Source organism: Acanthamoeba castellanii (assembly GCF_000313135.1).
Source record: "Acanthamoeba castellanii str. Neff unplaced genomic scaffold scf7180000084757, whole genome shotgun sequence".
NCBI lineage: Eukaryota > Discosea > Longamoebia > Acanthamoebidae > Acanthamoeba > Acanthamoeba castellanii.
This window is the reverse complement of record NW_004457453.1, coordinates 183,285-204,148: the sequence shown is the minus strand read 5'-3', so window position 1 is coordinate 204,148 and position 20,864 is coordinate 183,285. Positions and strand designations below refer to the sequence as shown.

General features: G+C 56.8%; 7 protein-coding genes across 7 annotated transcripts; 5 read left to right on the top strand and 2 right to left on the bottom strand.

Annotated features, from left to right (window-relative positions):
- Positions 1 to 937: 937 nt before the first annotated feature.
- Positions 938 to 4,290, bottom strand: ACA1_208470 (uncharacterized protein; the record flags this gene model as incomplete). Its single annotated transcript, XM_004339938.1, has 13 exons — positions 938 to 1,086; positions 1,208 to 1,295; positions 1,474 to 1,529; positions 1,691 to 1,788; positions 1,875 to 1,969; positions 2,090 to 2,214; positions 2,357 to 2,469; positions 2,571 to 2,697; positions 2,830 to 2,904; positions 2,985 to 3,116; positions 3,232 to 3,286; positions 3,532 to 3,667; positions 3,815 to 4,290. The coding sequence occupies 13 exons, from the start codon at positions 4,288 to 4,290 to the stop codon at positions 938 to 940; spliced, it is 1,725 nt and encodes a 574-aa protein (XP_004339986.1).
- Positions 4,291 to 5,016: 726 nt separating this feature from the next.
- Positions 5,017 to 7,162, top strand: ACA1_208460 (abhydrolase associated lipase; the record flags this gene model as incomplete). The annotated part of the gene is made up of 8 exons (XM_004339937.1): positions 5,017 to 5,154; positions 5,263 to 5,392; positions 5,491 to 5,701; positions 5,831 to 5,974; positions 6,092 to 6,238; positions 6,348 to 6,462; positions 6,600 to 6,781; positions 6,853 to 7,162. The coding sequence occupies 8 exons, from the start codon at positions 5,017 to 5,019 to the stop codon at positions 7,160 to 7,162; spliced, it is 1,377 nt and encodes a 458-aa protein (XP_004339985.1).
- A 758-nt stretch (positions 7,163 to 7,920) lies between these two features.
- Positions 7,921 to 9,310, top strand: ACA1_208450 (uncharacterized protein; the record flags this gene model as incomplete). Its single annotated transcript, XM_004339936.1, has 4 exons — positions 7,921 to 8,119; positions 8,238 to 8,597; positions 8,680 to 8,859; positions 8,952 to 9,310. 4 exons carry the CDS (start codon positions 7,921 to 7,923, stop codon positions 9,308 to 9,310), a joined length of 1,098 nt encoding a protein of 365 aa, XP_004339984.1.
- Positions 9,311 to 9,831: 521 nt separating this feature from the next.
- ACA1_208440 (QaSNARE, SYP3/Sed5p/Syntaxin 5-type, putative) lies at positions 9,832 to 11,680 on the top strand (the record flags this gene model as incomplete). Its single annotated transcript, XM_004339935.1, has 8 exons — positions 9,832 to 10,033; positions 10,132 to 10,202; positions 10,398 to 10,574; positions 10,713 to 10,825; positions 10,972 to 11,026; positions 11,141 to 11,269; positions 11,377 to 11,454; positions 11,543 to 11,680. The coding sequence occupies 8 exons, from the start codon at positions 9,832 to 9,834 to the stop codon at positions 11,678 to 11,680; spliced, it is 963 nt and encodes a 320-aa protein (XP_004339983.1).
- A 185-nt stretch (positions 11,681 to 11,865) lies between these two features.
- ACA1_208430 (uncharacterized protein) lies at positions 11,866 to 14,380 on the bottom strand (the record flags this gene model as incomplete). The annotated part of the gene is made up of 5 exons (XM_004339934.1): positions 11,866 to 12,973; positions 13,071 to 13,783; positions 13,893 to 13,977; positions 14,156 to 14,211; positions 14,330 to 14,380. The coding sequence occupies 5 exons, from the start codon at positions 14,378 to 14,380 to the stop codon at positions 11,866 to 11,868; spliced, it is 2,013 nt and encodes a 670-aa protein (XP_004339982.1).
- Positions 14,381 to 14,467: 87 nt separating this feature from the next.
- ACA1_208420 (Fbox domain containing protein) lies at positions 14,468 to 17,006 on the top strand (the record flags this gene model as incomplete). Its single annotated transcript, XM_004339933.1, has 11 exons — positions 14,468 to 14,538; positions 14,637 to 14,745; positions 14,936 to 15,128; positions 15,255 to 15,398; positions 15,489 to 15,615; positions 15,653 to 15,729; positions 15,776 to 15,928; positions 16,069 to 16,197; positions 16,317 to 16,394; positions 16,521 to 16,704; positions 16,814 to 17,006. The coding sequence occupies 11 exons, from the start codon at positions 14,468 to 14,470 to the stop codon at positions 17,004 to 17,006; spliced, it is 1,458 nt and encodes a 485-aa protein (XP_004339981.1).
- Positions 17,007 to 17,728: 722 nt separating this feature from the next.
- On the top strand, positions 17,729 to 20,819 carry ACA1_208410 (uncharacterized protein; the record flags this gene model as incomplete). The annotated part of the gene is made up of 12 exons (XM_004339932.1): positions 17,729 to 17,928; positions 18,375 to 18,501; positions 18,653 to 18,865; positions 18,966 to 19,046; positions 19,156 to 19,311; positions 19,392 to 19,457; positions 19,581 to 19,743; positions 19,825 to 19,883; positions 19,956 to 20,067; positions 20,139 to 20,282; positions 20,387 to 20,499; positions 20,598 to 20,819. The coding sequence occupies 12 exons, from the start codon at positions 17,729 to 17,731 to the stop codon at positions 20,817 to 20,819; spliced, it is 1,656 nt and encodes a 551-aa protein (XP_004339980.1).
- Between the last annotated feature and the right edge of the window lie 45 nt (positions 20,820 to 20,864).

Here is a 20,864-nt window from a genome sequence, read left to right as displayed (position 1 = left end):
GAAGGGATAAGAGGAAAAGAAAGCCGAGCACAAAGGGAGAAAGAAAAAGAACGAAGGTCCGCAAAAACGGGAAACCTGGGGCGAAACTGTGAGGCAATCCACAGAAAATACCAAGCCTTTTTGTGCTTCCAGAGCTGGTTAACATTCCATCTGTCCACTTCTTTGGGTGAGGTTAGGTCTGGAATGACCACTTTCTATCATGTACATGTATGTGACAACCAAAAATATCTTACCAGGAGGAGATAAAGGAGCAAAGATTTGTGTGCATGTACACAATAGAATGTAGTTCAGTTTCATAGAATGATGGGCTTTGAAAATAGCATGAATGTATGGGGTAGTTACCTCTTTCAGGCAGAAACATGGAAACAGTTCCTTGTGGTTGGCCATGGCTGATAACAGGGTGACTTGCACCTTTGTGTACATGACAACAAAAACTGTAAAAGTAACTGTGCTGGAATAAAATTCCATCACACTGATAAAATCACTTTTAACTCCACACATTCCAAGTTTTTATGAAATCTTTTTCACCTCAAGTCCCTCAATATCACTTATCAGCAGTGGTCTAGCATGTCAATATCACACATTCAGATCCAAATCTGACACAGTTTTAGCACAACAAAAATGCCACACTCATTTTTTGACCTCTCATTTCAAATGAGTGCAAGTTCTTGGTTGTTTGTCAGTGTGTTTGAGGGTGTTTAACTTGTGTGCCCCAATCTTCTTATCTTTTGTTTTGCCACAGGCATTCAGCAGAGATATTGCTTTTGCACTGCCAGTGGGTTGGATGGCTGTTGAGGATGTGGTGGTAGTGCAAAGATTTTGTATGTGGGAACAAGGTGACCTATTTCAACATCCACCTTTTTGTCTGCCCTCCCACCGCCTTCCTGGTTGTGGTTGTCATTTGGTTTGTGCCCACAGAAATGTAAGCCTTTGGCACTTAGTCACCGCCCTCCTGGGGAGCGTGGAGGTAGTCAGCGCTCAAGGCATCGCGGATCAGCGCCTGGAACTGCTTGGGGTCCACGTAGGTCTCCTGGTTGACCCAAAACCAGAAGTAGAGGCTACCGCTGGCACTCCATCCTCCTCGCTCTGCATCACATGACACGCCGGTCCCACATGACACACACCACAGAGACCACCCGGATTAGCGAGAACGATGTGAAGAGCAAGAATGAAGAACAGTGGGGAGGGGAGGCGGTTGACGTTGTACCTAGGATCCCCGCCTTGTCGGCCTTTTCTTGCTCATTGAGAATGTCCCAGTGCATCACCGTGCATTCCTGACACGGATTGGTCCATTCCTGTGTGCCGTTTTTTGGGGGCGAACAAAGTGCGAAGGAGAACACAAGAGAGTGCGAGAGAGAGTGAGAGAGGGAATGGAATGGAATGTTGGGTGTTGGGTGTTGGGTGTTGGGTGTTGGGTGTTGGGTGTTGGGTGTTGGGTGTTGGGGGGGGGAAGTGGGAGTGAGGGGTGGCGACCTTGTAGACAGCGCCCGCGCCGTGCGTGAAGCCCTGGTAGGCCGCTGCTCCACCACCTGCAGGGTACATTGATCGACATTGCCAATTGGGGAAGGGAAGGGAAGACTGTTGATCAGGCGATCAGACACCAAAGGACACACACACACACACACACGCCTGGCCCCATCCACCAATCGAGTCGGGTGCACACACACGCGCACGACACGCCACACGCGACCTGTCTTGAATGGCATGATCTGGAGCAAAACGGCTCCACGCTGTAGATACAGCGCGTTCGTCAAGCCCGAGCCGTGCATTCCGACCAACACCGTAGTTCTGATTGGGCGGTGGAAGAAGATGACGATGACAATGTTTGAGTGTTTTCACGACCCCAGTGTCGTTGGTCGTGTCGTGTGTCGTACCGGCGTAGGGCTTGGACTTGCTGATAAAACGGGAGCGTGTCAAACAGAAGCAGCTCAGCCGACACGTTCAGCTGAAGCGTTGCATGCAACAATTCCTGCGGCCGTCATGGAAAAAAATAAAGCGATGAAATGACCATGTCAGCTGCGTGCGAGCAGCAAACGAGCGAGCGCACTGGTGGACGAGGAAGGAAGAACAGAACGAAAGAAGAACGAACCTGTTCGTTGAGCAGGAACCGTTTGAAGCTGCGCGAGATGATGCCCACGTGCGACTCGGTGGGTCGCTCGACCTTGATCTCCAATCGCTGCAACGCCCAGCTCGCAAAGTCCGTCCAGTCCCGCGCTGCCGTTCCACCACATTAATAGTACTTTGATAATCAAAATAAAGAAATAAATAATGGCATAACAACAATAAGATAAGAATTAAGAAATAATGCACAAATAATAATAAAGATTGTATTCCACAAGAAGAAGGCCGGGCGTACCAGTGGTCACGGGCTGCTTGACCATGGTGAAACAGGTGTTTTCCTTGAGCTCGGAGCGATAGCGATAGCACTCGTGGCGGGAGAACAGTCCGTACTGCGAGAACAGACCGTTCCTGCGGCAGATCGAGCCAAAAGAGAGAAGAAGAGAGAAGAGAAAAAGCGACGTTGAGCTCGATCGACACTGGTGGCGGCGGCGGTGGTGGTAAGAGCGAACCGTGTAGTCATGGCATCGCGGTCGACAATGACGACGTGGTCCTCGTGCTCCCGCCCCTCAAAGTCAGCCCACCAGCCGAGCAAATAGTCCGCATACCAGTGGAAGTACATGGCCACTGAGTTGTCCGCTGCAGCCGCACACCCGGGCGCACCATCACCAACACATAATCAAACATCAACACCAACAGCATCAACATCATCAACATCATCAACATCATCAAAATCAACGCATGACACAAACGAGGCGCAGCCGCGCATACCAGGGTGGGTCATATGAGGCATGCCGTGGATGTAGTGCTCGCACTGTTCCGATTCGCCACCACCTTCCCCAACACCTGATGACCACGACGAACATGCTACGTGAGTTCCACTGACCAATCGGGTCTTGTCCTCTAGTGGTGGTCGACAGCAGTACCGTGGAGCTGTCCGTCGCTGTAGCGACTCACGACTCGCAGCGGGTTGTGCGGGTTGGCGGCGTTGTAGCCCTCCAGGGTGTTCGACTCCAGCTTGCCGTCGCAGTAGTCATCGCCCAACGCCGTCTTGAGCCCTGCACGCCCCGCCGCCGCCCCAAGCGGGTGGTTTGGTTAGCGACCCAAGTGCATGTGCAGGGGGATGGGGTGCACACGGTACCTGTTTGCACGCAGAGCGATGTGGTGGGGCACCAGGCGCAAGACAACCGAACCCGGCATCGCGCTTCATCGTGCAGCACGCACTTGTCTGCGACGTGCTGCGAGTGTGGTGTGTGGTGTGTGTGGTGTGTGTGGTGTGTGTGGTGTGTGTGGTGTGTGTGGTGTGTGTGGGGTGTGGAGTGTGTGGGGTTGTGTGGGGTGTGTGTGGTGTGTGGTGTGTTCACACCAGTCAGAGAGCGCCCAGCGGAAGAGAAAGAGAAAGAGAACGAAAGCGAAGAAAGCACAAGAACGAAAGACCAGCGAGTGATGAGAAATGTGAAGGGGGAGACGTACCCTGCAGAACTCGTAGTTGAAGAGCGGGCCAAACTGTTGCTTGCCGTTGTGCAGGTGCAGCAGCTTGTCCAGCTTGGTGTACTGGATGTCCGAGCTCTTCGAGCGCTCTGTGACGCTGGGTGGAGGTGGCCTTTGTCTTTAGTCAGCCATATCAAAAATAACAGCAATAACGATAATAAATCGTTCGTCTCCGTTCTCCTTCTTTATTGTTATTATAATTAATATTTATATTCCCTGTTCTCCTTTGCAACGAAGTATTATGGAAGGTATTAGTTGGGAGTACCTGATGTCGTGAAAATCCAAAAGGCCGCGGCGCCAGGCGCGCACGAGGGGCGGTACGTCGTTGGGGTCCTCTTCGAGCAGGTCCACCGCCGTTCGGAACGGCTTGTAGACCCCCTTCGCTTCCACCAGCCGCACCACCTTCCCCTCTACCGACTCTTCATCAACTCGCTCAACAGCTCCGGACAATGGCGGAGCCAAAGTCGAAGCGGCCTTGGCGCTGCGCTCGTCATTGTCGGGGGTGATGGGTTGGGGCTGGGGCGAGCCGAAGCCGTCGTCGTCGACTGCAAGGCTCGAGCCCAGGTCGGCCCCTGCTTGGTCGACATTGTAGTTGGCCGCGAACCGAAGTTGGTGCTGAAGCAGGAGGCCGCTCCACACGACCAGCCCGAGCACGAGGGCCACTGCGCGCCACTGCCACAGCTGGGCGAGCAGGCCGCTTGCTCGCCTCGCCGAAGGGGCTCGCGCGAGTTTCGTTATCATCTTCTCCTTCTCGCGGCAAAGCCGGCTCTTTATTCGGTGATCAATGGCGGATAAGCGATCCGATTGGCCAAACTTAATTGGTTTGAGAATGGGCAGCGTTTGCCTTAATCTATTTGTCGACACTAAGAGCGAAAACAGACCAACATGTTTCTTGTGTTTGTTGTGGATGATGTGATAAAAAGATATCTTATCTTCTGGGGCAAGCTGCTTGCACCAGACCTCAATAACCTGTTCATAAGTCAGGTTTTTGGCACCCAGTGATTAACTGCATTTCAGGAGCAACTAATACCACTTTCAAACAGCTCAAAGGCTGATATTTTATTTGACCTCCAGCCATCTCCATGCAAGTCAATAAATGACTATGGTGTGAACACAACACCTTTCTGGTCACTGCGGATGTTTTGCCCCCAAAGAAATAAAATATCTCATCAGATTCCACACATTGTGGGGGGACTTCGCTTGTGTTCCGGCCGGAGCTGCGCGGGAGTTTCGAGGCCACAAAACGGAAATGACAAGAACGTGAATCTCAACTGCCACAGTCTGGCCTTGTTGCTTGTGTTCCACTGCGTCACGAAATCGAACAGAGTGGATTCGATTCCTTCAACAACATCTCGCCTGCTGGTCCCTTTGCAAGTACCGTTCCATTTTTACGTCCATTATTTTTTTTTCATCTTCCAATTCACACTTTCCCTCCATCATTCCATTCCCTTCATCCCCTTTGCAGAGATGGTGGAGTTTGCGACAGGAGCAGGCATTTGCTTCGTGGTGTGCGTGCTCGGGCTCAGCCGTACGGTCCGCTGTCTGGCGGGCCACTGCATCTCCTCCCTTCTCCTCGGGTTTGTGGTCCTCGTGGCCTACTGGCGAGTACGCGCCCCTCTCCCTTCTCCTCCTACATCTCTCTTTTCTTCTCTTCCTTTCCTCCTCCATCCACCATCAATCTTCAAAGAAACCAACCGCCGTAGCACAATGTAGCTCTACGTCGAGTTCATGAGCGGCAGGTGGTGGCGCCCGGACGTGGCCCTCCAGCGACTACTTCGACCAGCAGAGCTGCACGGCACCAAGGCCGTGCTCGTCGATGAGGTTAAGCACAGCTTCGACACTGGTGCGTACTCACTCGCCACCCCCAACAACATCAACAGCTCCATGTAGAACGATTTTTGGCTCTTCTACTTCTACTTCTTCTGACTCTACATAATGTAGAGTTCTACGTCGAGGATCATGGCTTCGACTGCGAGCGGCACGAGGTCACGACCGAGGACGGCTACATCCTGCACTGCTTCCGCGTCTTCAAGAAGGACGCGCGCGACCTGTCCCTCCCGCCGATCCTCCTCCAGCACGGTCTGTTCCAGTCGTCCGGCATCTTCGTCACCAGCGAGGAGGACAGCATGGCCTTCCACTTTGCCAATAAGGGGTGCGTGCCTCGCTGCCAGAATGCTTGCTTTTTGCGTGCGTGCGCACGCGCGTATCGTGTCGTGTCGTGTCGCGCTTTTCGCTCTGTGGCGCGCGACGTTGGCTTTCGCTGAGGGTGGCACGTGGGCAGATACGACGTGTGGCTCGGCAACAACCGATGCATCCACGAGAAGGGTCACACCACCATGAAGCCGCACGAGGCACAGTACTGGGAGTGGGGCCTTGACGAGCTGGGCCACTTCGACTTCCCTGCCTTCGTCGACTACGTTACCAAGTACTTTGTCGTGTTGCGGTTTTTATTATTCATTTATTCTGTATTCTTTTGCTTTTATTTTTTATTTGAATTGTTTTATTGTTTTTAGCTCACCCGCGCTTCCCTTTCTGCGAGCAGGGCCACCGGACACGAAAAGGTGGTGTTCGTGGGCCACTCGCAGGGCAACGCACAGGCGTTCGTCGGCCTGTCGCGCAATCCGCAAGTGGCGCAGAAGCTCGAACTCTTCGTGGCCCTCGCCCCCGCCTTCTACATCGGTCGTCTCGGGTACTTGGATGCCTGCTGCTCGCACTCTCCCCGTTGCCGGAGATGCCGGCGGTCGGCGAGCGCTTCTTCTCGTATTGACTGTGTCTCTTTGTGTCGCGTGTTCCCGCAGACACTGGGCGCTTGAGGCCATGGTGTCCATGCCCTCGTGCATCTTTTACCAGCTCTTCGGCGAATGCTCGTTCATTCCCGTGATGTATGTCGTGCAGCGACTGATGGCCCCGCAGGTGAGAGTCCCTTCACACAACACACAACACACACACACACACACACACACACCACACACACACACCACACACACCACACCTCCTTGTCCTGTGCACAGACTCACCGGATTGTTGTTGGCTGCGATTGCACGGTACAGGCGTTCGGGCATCTGGCCTACAACATGTTCAACTATCTATTCTCCTGGGGGGACACGTACTGGTGCCACTGGCGCAAGACCAAGTACTTCCTCTTCACGCCACGCCCGGTTTCGTCCCGCCTCATCCACCACTGGGGCGAGATCACAAGAACCGGCCAGCTCAAGCCCTACACCGCCATGAGGTGCGCGTGCGCGTGCGTGTGCGTGTGTGTGCGCGGGTGTTGGGTGCGAGTGCTGATGACGACGGGTGTAGGAAGGACACCATCGCAGACGACGAGCTGGGTCCCGAGGCGGCGAGCGAGAGAGAAGAGCGAGCCAAGGTCTACTCAGTGGCCAACATCGGGTGCCCGGTGGCGCTGTTCTATGGCGGGAAGGACAAGCTGGTCCAGGGCAAGGCCCTGGTGGAGACGCTGCAGGCCAGCAAGGAGGTCGACCTCGTCCACCACAGCGAGATCCCGCACTACGAGCACATGGACGTCGTGTGGGCGCACGATGCGCGCGACACCGTGTTCGACCCCATCGACAGCCTCATCCGCAACGCTGGCAAGCTGCGGCGAGCGTAGAGGCTGAATCACACGCGAAGGCCCGCGCCCTTTTTCTCCCGGTTTTGCGTCTTTGTTTTTCCATGTATAACCAACCTCAGTTATTATTATGTATGACAAATAATAACTTTTTTTTTCCTTGACGTTTTTGTTTTCACATTTGTTTATTTGTTTGTCTGTGTGTTTTTTTTGTGTTTGCGGACCTTCGGTGAAGGGGTGGTGCAGCGCGACACGGTGTCTTCGACCCACGGCGGCACACAGCAGCGGTTGAGCGGCTGCCCTTAATTTCGAGGCTACGCCAATCCAATTTCAAACCGGGTGGCTGGTCGGCGAATGGCAAACGGCGAAGTGTCCGGCCAATGGAACACCACTGTTCAGCGGTGGTCTTTTCGTTCTGTCAAGACCGACAGCCGTCGCCAAGCAGCTTGTTTTTGTTAGACAGAGAGACAGAGTGCGCGTGCCTCCTTCCCTTCTCACTCGCCTTCACAACAACCAAACACCCACTTTACACACGTACGTCTACCCACGGGGGTCAGCCCACGGCGCCACCTTGTTGTTGTTGTTTTTCGTGCCTTTTGTTATTCGCAAATCGAGGAGGCCTTCTACACACGCGTGTCGCTTACTACTTTAGGGTTGTAGTGCGTGTTTGGGCGCAGGTGAACCTCATTTTTCTTCTACTACTTCTTGTCAGTACCCCAATCTGCGCGTAGCGAGAGCAGGCACATTTGCTAAAATCTTCTTCTCAACTCTCTCCAGATCTACTTTCTACATTTCTTCAAATGGACGGCAAGCCGAACGTGTTGGTTCTGGGTGCTACTGGCTTCATCGGCCGCAACCTCGTCAAGTACCTGGTGGAGAATGACCTCGCTGCTGTGACCTCTGTTGATAAGGTCCTCCCCAGCCTCTCCTACCTGAGCCCCCAGGAGGAGGCTCTCTTCGAGAAGGCCAACTTCATGCAGAAGAACCTCGTCAGCCCTGGTTCGTATCCCCCGACTACCATTTTCCCTCATTCATTCAGTGTTAATTCTATGACAACGTTCTTGTGATATTGTTGCTTGGACCTCATTTGGCTGATGTTTACCCCCTCATCCTCTAGTCTCGATTGCCTCCATCTGGAGCGACACCGGCATCAAGTTTGATTACGTCATCAACTGCGCCGCCGAGACCAAGTACGGCCACAACGACGAGGTCTACAAGGAGCGCGTGCACCACCTGTCTGTCTCCTGCGCCCAGGAGGCCGCCAAGCAGGGCGTCAAGAGGTTCATCGAGGTCTCGACTGCCCAGGTCTACGAGCCCAGCAACAAGGCCAAGGACGAGAGCGGCAAGGTCGACCCCTGGACCAACCTCGCCAAGTGGAAGCTGCAGTGCGAGGAGGACCTCAAGAAGATCCCCGGCCTCAGCGTTGTCGTTGTGCGCCCCGCCATCGTGTACGGCCCTGGCGACAAGACCGGCATTGGTACCATTCACCCCCCCCCCCGAATGTTCTCCTAATGCTTTCATTGATCTGCGTCAATGCTCACTGTCCCTCGTATCTTCAGCTCCTCGCATCCTCTGCGGCGCCATCTACAAGCACCTCGACAAGAAGATGAAGTTCCTCTGGAGCGGTGACATGAAGATTAACACCGTGCACGTCCACGATGTTGTCAAGGCCCTCTTCCACCTCTGCACTCACGGCGACGATGGTGCCACCTACAACCTTGCCGACAAGAGCGGCACTGGTACGTCTGTCACCAACCATCCCCGCCCATTTTCAAATGAAAGATTAAAGGCTCTTCCCATCTAATCTTCTTCTCTAAATCTCTCCTTACAGATCAGGAGCTTGTGAACAAATGCCTCGCCAGCATGTTCGGCATCAAGACTGATTTCTTCGGCTCGATCAAGTCGAACATGGCCAAGGCCCTCGGCATGGACGCCGTCACGTCGCAGGTCAACGACAAGCACGTCGCCCCGTGGAGCAAGATGACCAAGGAGAAGGGTATCGAGGTCACTCCCCTCTCGCCCTACCTCGACAAGGAGCTCCTCGGCAACAACGCCCTGAGCGTCGATGGCTCGGCCATCGAGAAGACCGGCTTCACCTACGACGTCCCCGAGTTCAGCGAAGCCAAGCTGAGGGAGTGGGTCGACTACTACACCCAGCTCAAGCTCTTCCCCGAGGGCTACGTCCAGTAAGTGAGCAACTCCAACTCTTGTTGTCTGTCATCGTCGTGCGGGCGTGAAGTGTGCGTCTCTCTCTCAAGAGCTCCTTCGCGCACCAGCAACATGTCTCTATATGATATCATATTCTACTGCTCAGGTGTCAAATAAATCTGTTTCATTAGCCGCCCTGCAGCACGAAGCTTCATCTTCATCTTGTCGCTTGGTTCCTGTTCATCTTCTTCTGTCTCGCTGGGCCAGTTTGTGGTTGAAATTTCTGCCGCTCGACGCTGCCACGTCAGGAGGGAAGTATGAGCGGAGCAGAGGAGAAATCACACCAAAGAGAAGTTGCTGCGCGAAGCTGTCAACGATCACCATCCAGGCAATCTCTTGAGAGTCGATTCGACAACGAGGACATCCATCACACGCATAGAAGAAAGAGAAGAAGGAGGGAAGCGACAACGCGAAACGACTCGATATCAATCCCAATTTTGCTGCATTAATCGAACAAATTCGCACTCGCGCCCGCGAACGCACACACAAAGAGGTACTACAAGATGTCGTGGAAGGATAGGACGTTGGAATTCGCCCAGATCGTGGATTCGATGAGGCAGCAAAAGAAGATGACGAAGCGACCACTGCTGGCGCATGCTGATGGCGTGGCCTCTTCGGTGCCCAAGTCACAATTCACGGTTGCCGCCTCGCAACTCGGACGACAAATCCACGACACTGCCCAGAAGCTTGCCAACCTCACCAAACGTACGTTTGGTTCATCTCTCCCAAGCCAATTGGTCATCATTTTCAATTTATACAACATTTTATTTATTTATTTTTAATTCATTCATTCGTGATGCCAGTTGCCAAGAACACTTCCCTCTTCGACGACAAGACCATGGAGATCCACCAGCTCACCCACGTCATCAAGCAGGTACTTCCTCTACCCTCTTCCCCATCCCCATCCTCATCCTCCCTCTACTTCTACTTTCATCTCGAAATTTCTTTTTCCCTCTTGGACGCGTCAAGGCTCACCGCTCGTCGCTCGGCGTGTGTGCCCCGTGTGTTGTGTGTGTCGTGTTGTGTTGTGTTGTGTCGTGTGTCGTGTATCGTGTGCGAACGAGTGCAGGACATCACAACGCTCAACACTCAAATCGAAGCGCTCCAGAACTACGTCAAGACACAGAAGACGCTGCGCAAGAACAAACAAACCGAGACCCACGCGCTGGGCGTCGTGGGCTCTCTCAAGTCCGAGCTGGCCAACACCACGAAACGATTCCAGAAAGTGCTCGAGACCAGAACCGAGGTACGCCCGCGTGCTGTGCGCGTGTCATGTGCGGTGTGTGCGGTGAGTGTGTGTGGTGTGTGCTGTGTGAAACTTGTTGAAGTTGAGGATGCGGTGGCCTGACCGTGTGTGTTGTGTGTGTTGTGTGTGCGTCTACAGAATTTGAAGATCCAGCAGGAGAAGAGGCAAAAATTCACAGGCGGCCCTCTCACGCCCGTCAAGGGCAAGAGCCACCACGAAGCGGCCAGGCCTCCACGAGCCTTCCCCAACGGGTACTCACCGCACACGCACACGCACACGCACCACCGCACACGCACACGCACCACCGCACACGCACCACCGCACACGCACACCGCACACGCACCGCACACGCACACGACGACTCATGTTCGGGTCTTGGCACGATCCCGTGCTGCAGATTGCACGCTACCAACGGCGGAAATGGGGACGTGACGATCAACCTGCCCGACGAAGTGCGTTCACTGCAATGATCAATTGCGCGTTCGTCATTTTCTGGCCGAGTGCTCAAACTCACCCGTTTGCGTGTGTCGTGCGTGTCGTGTGTCCGTCGTGTGGTCAACCCAAAGCCATCGGGCGCAATGATGGGCATGCAGCAACAGCAGCAGAAGCAAACGCTGCTGACAGTGCAGGACTCGTACATTCGAAGCAGAACGCAGGCCGTCGAGAACATCGGACAGACCATCATCGAGCTCCAGGTGCGCGTCACTCTCACTTTGGTTGTGTTGTGTTGTGTTGTGTTGGTTGTGTTATGGTTGCTGTTGTTGTTGTTTCCCCCTCCACTCACGTGCGTGCGGGCGAACAGGGCATCTTCACGCAATTGGCCACCATCGTGGCGGAACAGGGCGAGATGATGCAGAGAATCGACGCCAACATCAACGAGGTGCGCTTTCCTTTTTATTTAAGCTTTCAAGGGACACGAACTGATGCACAGACGACACGACACGGCACACACCACTACTTTACAACAGAGCAATGCCAACGCGTCGAACGCGCAAGAGCAGCTGTTGAAGTACCTCCACGGCATCAGCGGCAACAGGTGGCTCATTGCCAAGATATTCTTGGTGCTCATCGTCTTCATTGTGCTCTTTGTCGTTTTCTTCATGTAAGGCGGGCACATCACGTGTAACAACTACTCAGCAGCACAGAGGTCAATGAAAGACACAACAGATTTTTGAGACTGAACCCAGCAAGCTTTTACATGTTTCCCAACATCAGGAGTGTGTTTGTTGTAGTGGTCAAGAAGACATGAGAGTGAACAATGAAAGCTTGTGGAGAGTGTAGAGCTGTTGTATTAGAGGACAAACTCAGCCGATGTCTTCTTGGGTGACTCCACCTTCTTGGCTCCGGTCACGTAGGAGAACCAGCCGCCTCGTGACGCCGGAACCACCGGTGGCCTCTCCTCCGCCACTGCCGCCGCCTTCACCGCCTCCTCCTCCGCCTTGATGTTGTTGTAGGCGAGCACGCCGTTCGCCTTCGCGTCGGCCTGGTGCTGTGCCACGCCGCTGCCGCCGCCAGGCGGGTCTCTCCGCATGCTTGGGCTGGCCGGGCTGTCGTGCGACAAAGGAGGAAAAACTGCTGCTGGCCGCTGCGGCGATGACGAAACCACCACCGTCGTCGTCGTCGTCGATGGCTGCTCCACCGGTCGTGGTTGTCGCTGTTCCGGTGCCTGCTCCTGCTCCTGCGCGATCGGTTGGCTCTGCTGCTCCGTCGTTGTTGGCGTTGTTGGCTGCGCCGGCCACTCCTCTGGCGCCGCGCGGCTGGGACTGGCGACCGCCGGCCGCGACTGCGGCATGTGCTGCTGGTGGTGATCGTGGCCCACACCGGCGCTGGCCGTGGTGGGGCTGGAGCTGGCGCCGCCGCCGGCGCCGTTGTGGTTGTTTTCGATGAAGCTGAGCTGCTGGCGGATGGTGTCGTGGAGGACGGCGTTCTCGCGCGACAGCGCCGCGTTGCGCTTGACCTCGCCGCTCACCTGATCCATGAGCTTGGCCTTGCTCTGCATCAGCTCCTCGATGAAGTCCCGCTGCTCCCGGATCCGCTTCGCCTGCTTCTCGTTCTCGTCCGCCAGCCGTCGCTGGGCCTCACCACCGCCACCGCCGCCGCCGCCGCCGCCGCTCTGGGCCTTGAGCTGTTCGTTCTCGTCGCGGAGCTCCTGGATGACGCGATAGAATTCGAGGAATTTGGCGCGCTCGACCCGCTGGGTGCGGGCGAAGCGGGTCTTGACGCTGTCGAGCTCCCGCACGAGCTCGGCCCGCTCGGCCCGCCAGGCCTGGGCGGCCTCGGCCGCCGCCTCGCGCTCGCGGGCCTTCAGCTGCTCGCGCGTCGCCTGCAGCTCCCGCTCCAGCTCCTCCAGCCCCGTCGTCAGCTTCTCGCTCTTCTTGTCCGCCCGCCCCATCAGCTCCCTTTTAAGAAGCTGACGTCAGCAATCGCACTCACTACCGCACACGCACCGCACACACACACACACGCACGCACGCACCGCACGCACGCACGACGCACCGCCTCTCTTCCATGAGCTGCTCGATCTGCTCCAGATCGTGCTCGCGCTGGGCTTCGAGGCTGCGCTTCTCGGCGGCGATGCGCTTGACGTTGTCGATCTGCTCGCGGAGCAGGAGGTTGAGCGCGTTGAGCTCGGCCTCGTGCTCGCGTCGGTGCTCGCGCAGCTGCTCCTCGAGCCCGCGCGCCCGATCGGCCCGCGCCGCGTCGCCCTCGTCGCGGCTCGCCCGCAGCTGCGCGACCTCGTCCGCCAGCCGCGCGTTGGCGGCCTCGAGCTCGCGCACCCGCTCACGCAGCTCGAGCGCGTCGCCCAGCAGCTCGCCCTTCTCGCGCTGCAGCTCGGCCGTCGCGGCTTCGAGTCCCGCCGCCGTCTCATCGAGCCGCCGCCACCGCTCGCGCTCGCGCCGCAGCCGCTCGTTGGCCGTCTGCTCCTCGACCAGCTGCACCTGCAGCCGCGACACCATCTGGGCCATGGCCTCGCCCTGCGCCCGCGCCCGGTCGCGCTCGTCGTCGAGCTGCTCGGCGAGCTCGGCCGCGGCGCGGGCCTGGGCGCGATCGCGATCGTCGGCGGCCTCGAGCCGCTGGCGCCCGGCGGCGAGCTGGGCCTCGGCGGCCTCGACCCGCGCCTCGAGTGCGTGCTTCTCCTGCAGCAGCGCCTCGACCCGCGCGCTCTGCGCCTGCAGCTTGTATCGGAACCGCACCGCTTCGGCCTCGCCCTACGATTTCACCGCACACGCGACACACGCGACACGCGCGACACGCGCGACACGACACACGCGTGATGAGTGTCACGACGGCGAGGGTTGAGTAGGAAGTGGTGGGTACGGCGTGGGCGGTGGTGCCGTTGGAGTGGGCGGCCGAGTGGCCGTTGGCGGTGGGGTGAGCCGCGGGTGGTGCGCCTTCGGGCGGTCTGGACACCACACGACACGTGTCAGGCATTGGCATTTAATTAACAATAAAACCAAGTAGCGCGGTTGTAAAGAGATGGTGTTGAATGGGTGATGGTGGAGGAGATGGAGATGGTGAAGGACTACAGAGCAAGTAGTGGTTTGTAGAGATTGTTTGTTTTTTTTTGGGAGGGGGCGCACTTTGTAGAGGCATTCTGAGGCAGAGGGGGTTTGCTGAGCTTCCTCTGTTCCAGCAACTGCGTGGTGGTGTTGGGTCACATTAATCACCTGGTTCGAATGCGAGAATCTCTGTTGCGATTCTTGCTTGGTCCAGGCATAGATGCTTATTTCCTCGATCCATCATCCCCAACGTACCTTGCGCCCTGCCTCCAGTAGGCGCAGTCGCTCGTGGTCCTCGCTCATCATTCTCTTTTCTCTCTCTGGCCAATCACTTCCAGATCAGCGACGTCGTTATTTTAGTTTATTTTTTAAAAAAATCATTAAATAACGAGAATGCAGAAGCAACTCCGGTTGGTATGCGCCACCACGTCAGCCGACGCCCGCGAACTCGACGGCACCGAAACGTACGCGTAGTAGTACCTTGGTTTATGGATTCGCCGCCCGCGGCGGCCTTCCGCCGGCAGCGCCGCCGGGTGGACGGCGGTGGCCACCACGACACAAGGGCCGACGGTCGTCCACCACCAACACCGAACGGTGCTTCCGGGCTGCCGGTCGAGCTGACGGCCCTGCCGCCGGAGGTCCTATGGCACATCGCGCACCACCTCGACCCGGTACGCGAATTCATCATCATTCCCAGATTTCACATCATTTTTCACAACGGCTCTGCAGATTGATGCCAGGCAATACAGAGATTTAAATTTAAATTTAATACAATTTAATAAAAATAATTAACAAAAAAAACAAATAAAATCAATTATTATTAATTCTGAGGTTTCTGACTGCTCGCGGGCGGGAGAGCAGGCGGACGTGAGGGCACTGGGAGCGGCGCACCAGGCCTTCGCCGGGTTGGCCCACGACGACGGCCTCTGGCACGCCATCTACCGACGCATGTGGCCGGGCCAAACACTCCACCCGGGCCTCGCCCGCCAAGAAGGCATGCACCACCATCACCACCTTCTTCTCCTTCTTCTTCTTCTTCTTCGATGCAACATTCGTGATGTTCATTCACAACAGCGCAATGACCGGGGCCTCGTGCGTGACGCCATCAATCTCTGCATGGCTCTTTCCTTCTCTTTCTCTTTCTCTTTCGTTCTCTCTTTCGTTCTTTTCCTTGGGGCAGGGGCGTGGCGGCTGGCGGTGGCGAGGCGCGAGCAGAGCCTGCGGTGGGTGGCTCTCGTGGCCGAGGCCAAGGAGCCTGCGAGCGATCCACGCACGCGCTTCGACCACTTGGCCGAGCTGGTCATCATTCTCGCCGAACACGCCGGTACGTACACTCCCCTCCCCACCATTGACACCATCAAGGCCGACGTAAACGAATGCGTGTGCGATGGTGTGTGTTGGTCATGGTGAACAGAGGAATCCATTAAGATCAGGCTGCTGGGTCTGGCTCTAATGAACGGCCTTCTCAAGGCGCTGGAACCCGCCAAGAAGCGACCATCGCCCGCGGTCAGGCTCGTCTACACAGCCCTCGCCTACCTTGCGTTCGATGGTAGCCACTGCTCCCCCCCCCAGCACCAGTGAAAACGAAGACGAAGACAAATACGAAGACGAAGACGACGAAAGCGAAGGCAGTAGCGAAACGAAGACGGCTAGGTGTATGTATGAGAGAGCTCACCACGTGGTGACATGCGGGCAACGCAGACGTTGCGTTTGGCGAGCCTCTGCGGGAGCAGTTCGTGATCGACCAGCCCCAGATCAAGGCCATGTGGAAGCGGCAGTTCAGCAGCAGCATCGGGATGAGCATGGCCGTCTCGTACTTCTTCGCCAGTCTCGCCCTTCGCCAGACCCACCCCTGTACCACCGGCTTGCCCATTCACCCCCCTCCCGGGGGGGGTCCAGTTCTCTGCCTAAACATCGTGTTGCGTGGTGTGTCGTGTGTGTCGTGTGTGTTGTGTGTCGTGTGCGTGCGTGCGCTGTGTGTGCGGTTGTGGCAGGCAACAACATCAAGATCGCCCCTTCGCTGCTTCCGCTCGAAACGTTCGAGGAATCTGAGAGCGCACAGCTGGAGGCCTCGGCCCTCTTGGACGACCAGCAGCGCAGCGAGCTCTGCCGCATGCTTTCCGGTGCGCCTTCCCCCCTTCCCCTCCCCCCCTCCAACACTCTAATCCAGCGGCGCTACGCCACATACGACGCGCACGTCGCGCGCGACACACGCTCACCTCTCTTTCGCGGTGATGCGCAGGGTGGTGGCGCGGGTTCTATTTCTACCCCGACGCCACCGCCGATCCGGAGATGCGCCTCTACTTGGTCGCGAACGAAGGTGCGAGGAACGTGAGGAAGCGCTTCCTCCTAAGGAGCCGATCAACGCTGATTCTGCGCGTGTCGTGTCGTGTTATGTTTGTGTCGTGTGTGTCGTGTGTCGTGTCGTGTCGTGTTTCAAAACCAGACGGCCTGCTGGCGGGGCAGGGCGCGGACGACGTGGGCAGCTTCGTGGTCCGGGGCCAGGCCCAGTTCGCCACGGGCCTGGTCACCTTCAGCAAGAGCTACGAGAGACGCACCGCCGTCGTGTGGACCTACCGCGGCAAGCTCAACAGCAACGGCCTCGCCGGCACCTGGGGCGACGTGCGCTGGTACCTCACGCCCCCCCCCAAACTCTTCGTGAAGATGAAGAAGATGAAGATGAAGATGAAGAAGATGGCATTTTGAACTTATAATGGATGGTGGTGGTGGTTGGTGCAGGGGTGGTGCGTTCATGATATGGCCCGGCGGCGAGGGGCAGGAGCAGGAGCAGGAGCAGCTGGCCCGGCTGCGGCTCGCGGAGCTGGCCCAAGGCCGAGCAGGGGCCGGCCCGGGCGTCTACGACGAGCTCGCCCTGCCGCCCGTTCCCTACAAACCTCCGGCCCGGCGCCCGCGCCAGTGCGCCCTGCAGTGATCGACCACTGCGCGGCGGGAGATGACCGTCACTGACGCTGCCTGACGTCTGGCCGTCGCACATGAGCGCGCGTGTCGCGTCTTGTCATGTTGTGCTGGTCGGCCGACAGCAAAGTAGACGAGCACAGTCGTACGACCCAACAACTCCTCCCGAGGTCTGAGCTGGGGTTGGTTGTTCTTGTTCGCCTGTGGCCGGAGTCTGAGTGCACGGACCACTTCCGCGGGCCACACGGCAACGCCACAACATTTTCATCTTTTTATTTATTTCTTTCTTTTAGTGTCGCGTGGTGAAGGAACCGGCTCGAGGCAAAGCGAACTCGATACGAAGGAGAGAGAAAGAGAGATTGTTAGAGAAAGAACGAAACGAAAGCGAACCGAGACGACCGTCCGGTTTGATGTTCGGTATCATCTGCTCGAGTAGTAGTACCCCGCCCCAAAGGAGCGCGTAGCAGATATATCTATTACCACATCCACACATGCATGGAACAGACAACGAACAACGACATCGAGCTCGATGATGGAGAGGGGAGGCGACCACGCAATCTCAATATTCGCCCCCTTCGATTATCATCAGACTTATCTCCGCCTTCTTCTACTACTTCTCTATTGTCGTCATCGCGATCATCTCCTCCTACTCGATTCCTCCTCTCCTTCCATTCATCATCTTCTCCTTCTTCTTCTTCTTCATCTCCTTCTTGGCCCCTCCTGCTCTACGTTGCGACGATGGCGCTGCTCGTCGTGGCCCTCCTGACCCCGACCTGCAGCGCCTACTGGCCCACCCTCCAGGGCAACAGCGCGCGACAGGGCCGCCTGTCCTACCCCTACATCAGGACCCCGCCCCCGTCCGACTCCTTTCGCAAGTGGAGCGCCAATCTCTCTTCCCCGGACTACCTCGACCTCGACCTCCCGCCCTACACCTTCGGGTACTCCATCTCACTTTCCATTTCCATCTCAGCTTCGTCTTCGTTCTTTTTCATTTTTTTTTAAAAAATTGATAATACAAGTGTTCCTCATTATCCATTTTTATTGTTTTTATATTTCCAACAATCAAATTTCTCAACAGATAAATAATTAAATAAAGTAGTAGATAAAAAGATCTGTTTGGTAATATCTGTGTAGTCGCGTTTTATCACATGTGGTGTATGGTGACATATCGCCTCTCGTATGTTACGTAAATACCACGGAGTTCTTTGGCAAATTTGTGTGGCGTGCTTGTGATCTGGCGTCCGAGCGACCCTGAACTTTGCGTGTGCGTGTGCGTGTGCGTGTGCGTGTGCGTGTGCGTGTGCGTGTGTGCGGCCTGGACGCAACGCACATGTGCACAGCGCCTGACCTCCTCCTGACTGATCGTGGCCAACAAAACCAACAGAACGCCGGCAGTGGACAGCAACGGGACGGTCTACGCGACGTACGCGACCTCGGTTGCTCCCCTCTACTCGGGCATCGTCGCCATCTTCCCCGACGGCACCAAGCGCTGGATTCTGGGCCTCGACACGGTACCCCCCAGCCCCAGTCCCACTCGATGCTCCGCGCCCAGCCACAATCGACTCACGTGTCGTGTCGTGTCGTTGGTCGTGTCGTGTCGTTGGTCGTGTGTGTCGTGTGTGTCGTTGGTCGTGTCGTGTCGTGTCGTGTGTGCGGTGACAGAGCACGGGCCTGGTGGCCAAGGGCAGCGTCACGTTGAGCGAGGACGAGAAGCTGCTGTACGTGGTGGCCTCGAATTCGGTGGCCAAAGCGGTCTTCTACGCGCTCTACACGGACTCGGGCACCGAGGCCTGGCGCTACACGGCCTCGTTCTCGCTCCAGGGCATCAGCGAACCGGTCGTCTACGAGTCGGCCGTCGTGATGGGCGACTCCAGGGTATGCACTACCAAACGCAAGGCTGCTTCACATTCCACCGCACACACGCGTGCTGGCGCGGGAAACTGACAAGAATGTAAACTATGTGACGTGTGTGTAGCAACTGTACTACTTTGCTGATGGGACCAGGCCACAGCTCACCTGGAAGTACAATTACTACATCCAGGCCAACAACACCGAGGTATTGTGTGTGTGGTGTGTGTGGTGTGTGTGTGTGTGTGTGTGTGTGTGTGTGTGTGTGGTGTGTCTGTCTAAATGCTGATTGTAATACTCTTGATTGGCGCTCCCAGAATGTATACCGCGTGGCGCCATCGATTTCGCTGTACAACGCGGACATCATCTTCACATGCGAGCGAAAGTATATCTTGTCTCTCTTCATCGACGATGCCACCCTCAAGTGGGTCACGCCCCTCACCTGCAACAACACCCTCGGTTGCGACATGACGGTACCGTGCTGTGCCGCTGCACAACCTGTCGTGTCGTGTCGTGTGCTGTGTTCTGAGCCCCGTTATTGCCTATTTATCAGGGAAATGCGGCTTCAATCGGCGATGATGGCACCATCTTCGTGCCTGCGCTGGATAAATACAACGTGGTACGCCTCATCAACATCTTTTGTTTTGTTTTGACACTGTCTCACCGCCATTCATCACACGCACACGCACACGCACCACCGCACACGCACACGCACCACCGCACACGCACCACCGCACACCAGACGACATTGTTGGTCAACGAGACTACGAACGAGACGACCACCATCGACACGCCCCACAGCGACTTCTATCTCTTCACCATCAACGCCGGCGGCCGCGTGCGGCACCGACTGAAGCTCTCCTCGACCACCGAAGGGATCGGCATGTGGCAGATCCCGGCCGTCAGTACGCGCATGTGTCATCGTGTGTGCGTGTGCGTGTGCGTGTGCGTGTGCGGTGTTTCTGATTGGAATGTGGGGAATCCAGGCGTCAACAGCCAGTACGTCTACGTGGGCGGGTACCAGCCCGAGGCCAACCTGTGGCGGGTACCGCGCTCGCCCTGGGTGTGTTTGATGTCGACACTACCCTAACCACCACCAATCGCACACGCGACACAGGTCAACATCCAATTGCAGAATTTCACGAGCGTGCTGCAGCTCAACGGCAACGCGTCATCGCCACCAATCGCGACCGCCGGCGGTCGCGGCTACGTCGTCGACTCCACATCAGGTACCCTTCTTGCTTGCTGACGTGGCATTCCAGCTTCGCTCACCCGTGTGTCGTGTCGTGTCGTGCGCCAGATCTGTACGCGTACAATGCGGTGGACGCGATCGATAGCTGGACGACCCCGTTCGGCGACCAGCACTACTATTCGAGCATGGCCTTCGGCGAAGACGGCACCATCTTCATCAGCGACTCCACCAGCGGCGGACTCTTTGCCTACGGTACGTACCATGCAACACGACACGCCGACCCCAGCTCGAGCGAGCCCTGACCGCGTGTTGCGTTACATGTGTGTGCGTGTGCGGTGGTGTGTGTGTGGTAAAAGGCTGTCCGACGGGTACGCAAGTGGGGTCGAGCGGTGCGTGCGTGCCGTGTCCGGCCGGCACCTACTTCGTCACCGATGGCCGCGCGCTCTGTCCCCAGTGTCCCAAGGGCAAGGTACGCGCTCTTCCCTCCCCTCCACCACCACGGCCCTTCGCTCACCATTTGAGTGTGTGCGGTGGTGCGTGTGTCATGTGTCGTTGATGTGCGCGCAGGTGTCGGATGGCGGGGGTGATGTGAGTTCGTGCCAATTCTGTCCGTCGGACTCGATTCCGAGCGCCGATCAGACCAAGTGCGTGGAGTGTCCGGCGGGATCGCAGCCCAGTTTTGACCTCACCTCGTGCACCGCCTCCACCCCCACCACCACGAGCGGCTCCGCCCATCGATCACGTAGCGCGCTGAGCCTGTTCTTCTCCTCCGCCTTCTTCTCTGCCTGACGCAGCCATGCCGCTTCGTCCCTCACCCCTCATTTTTGATTCTTC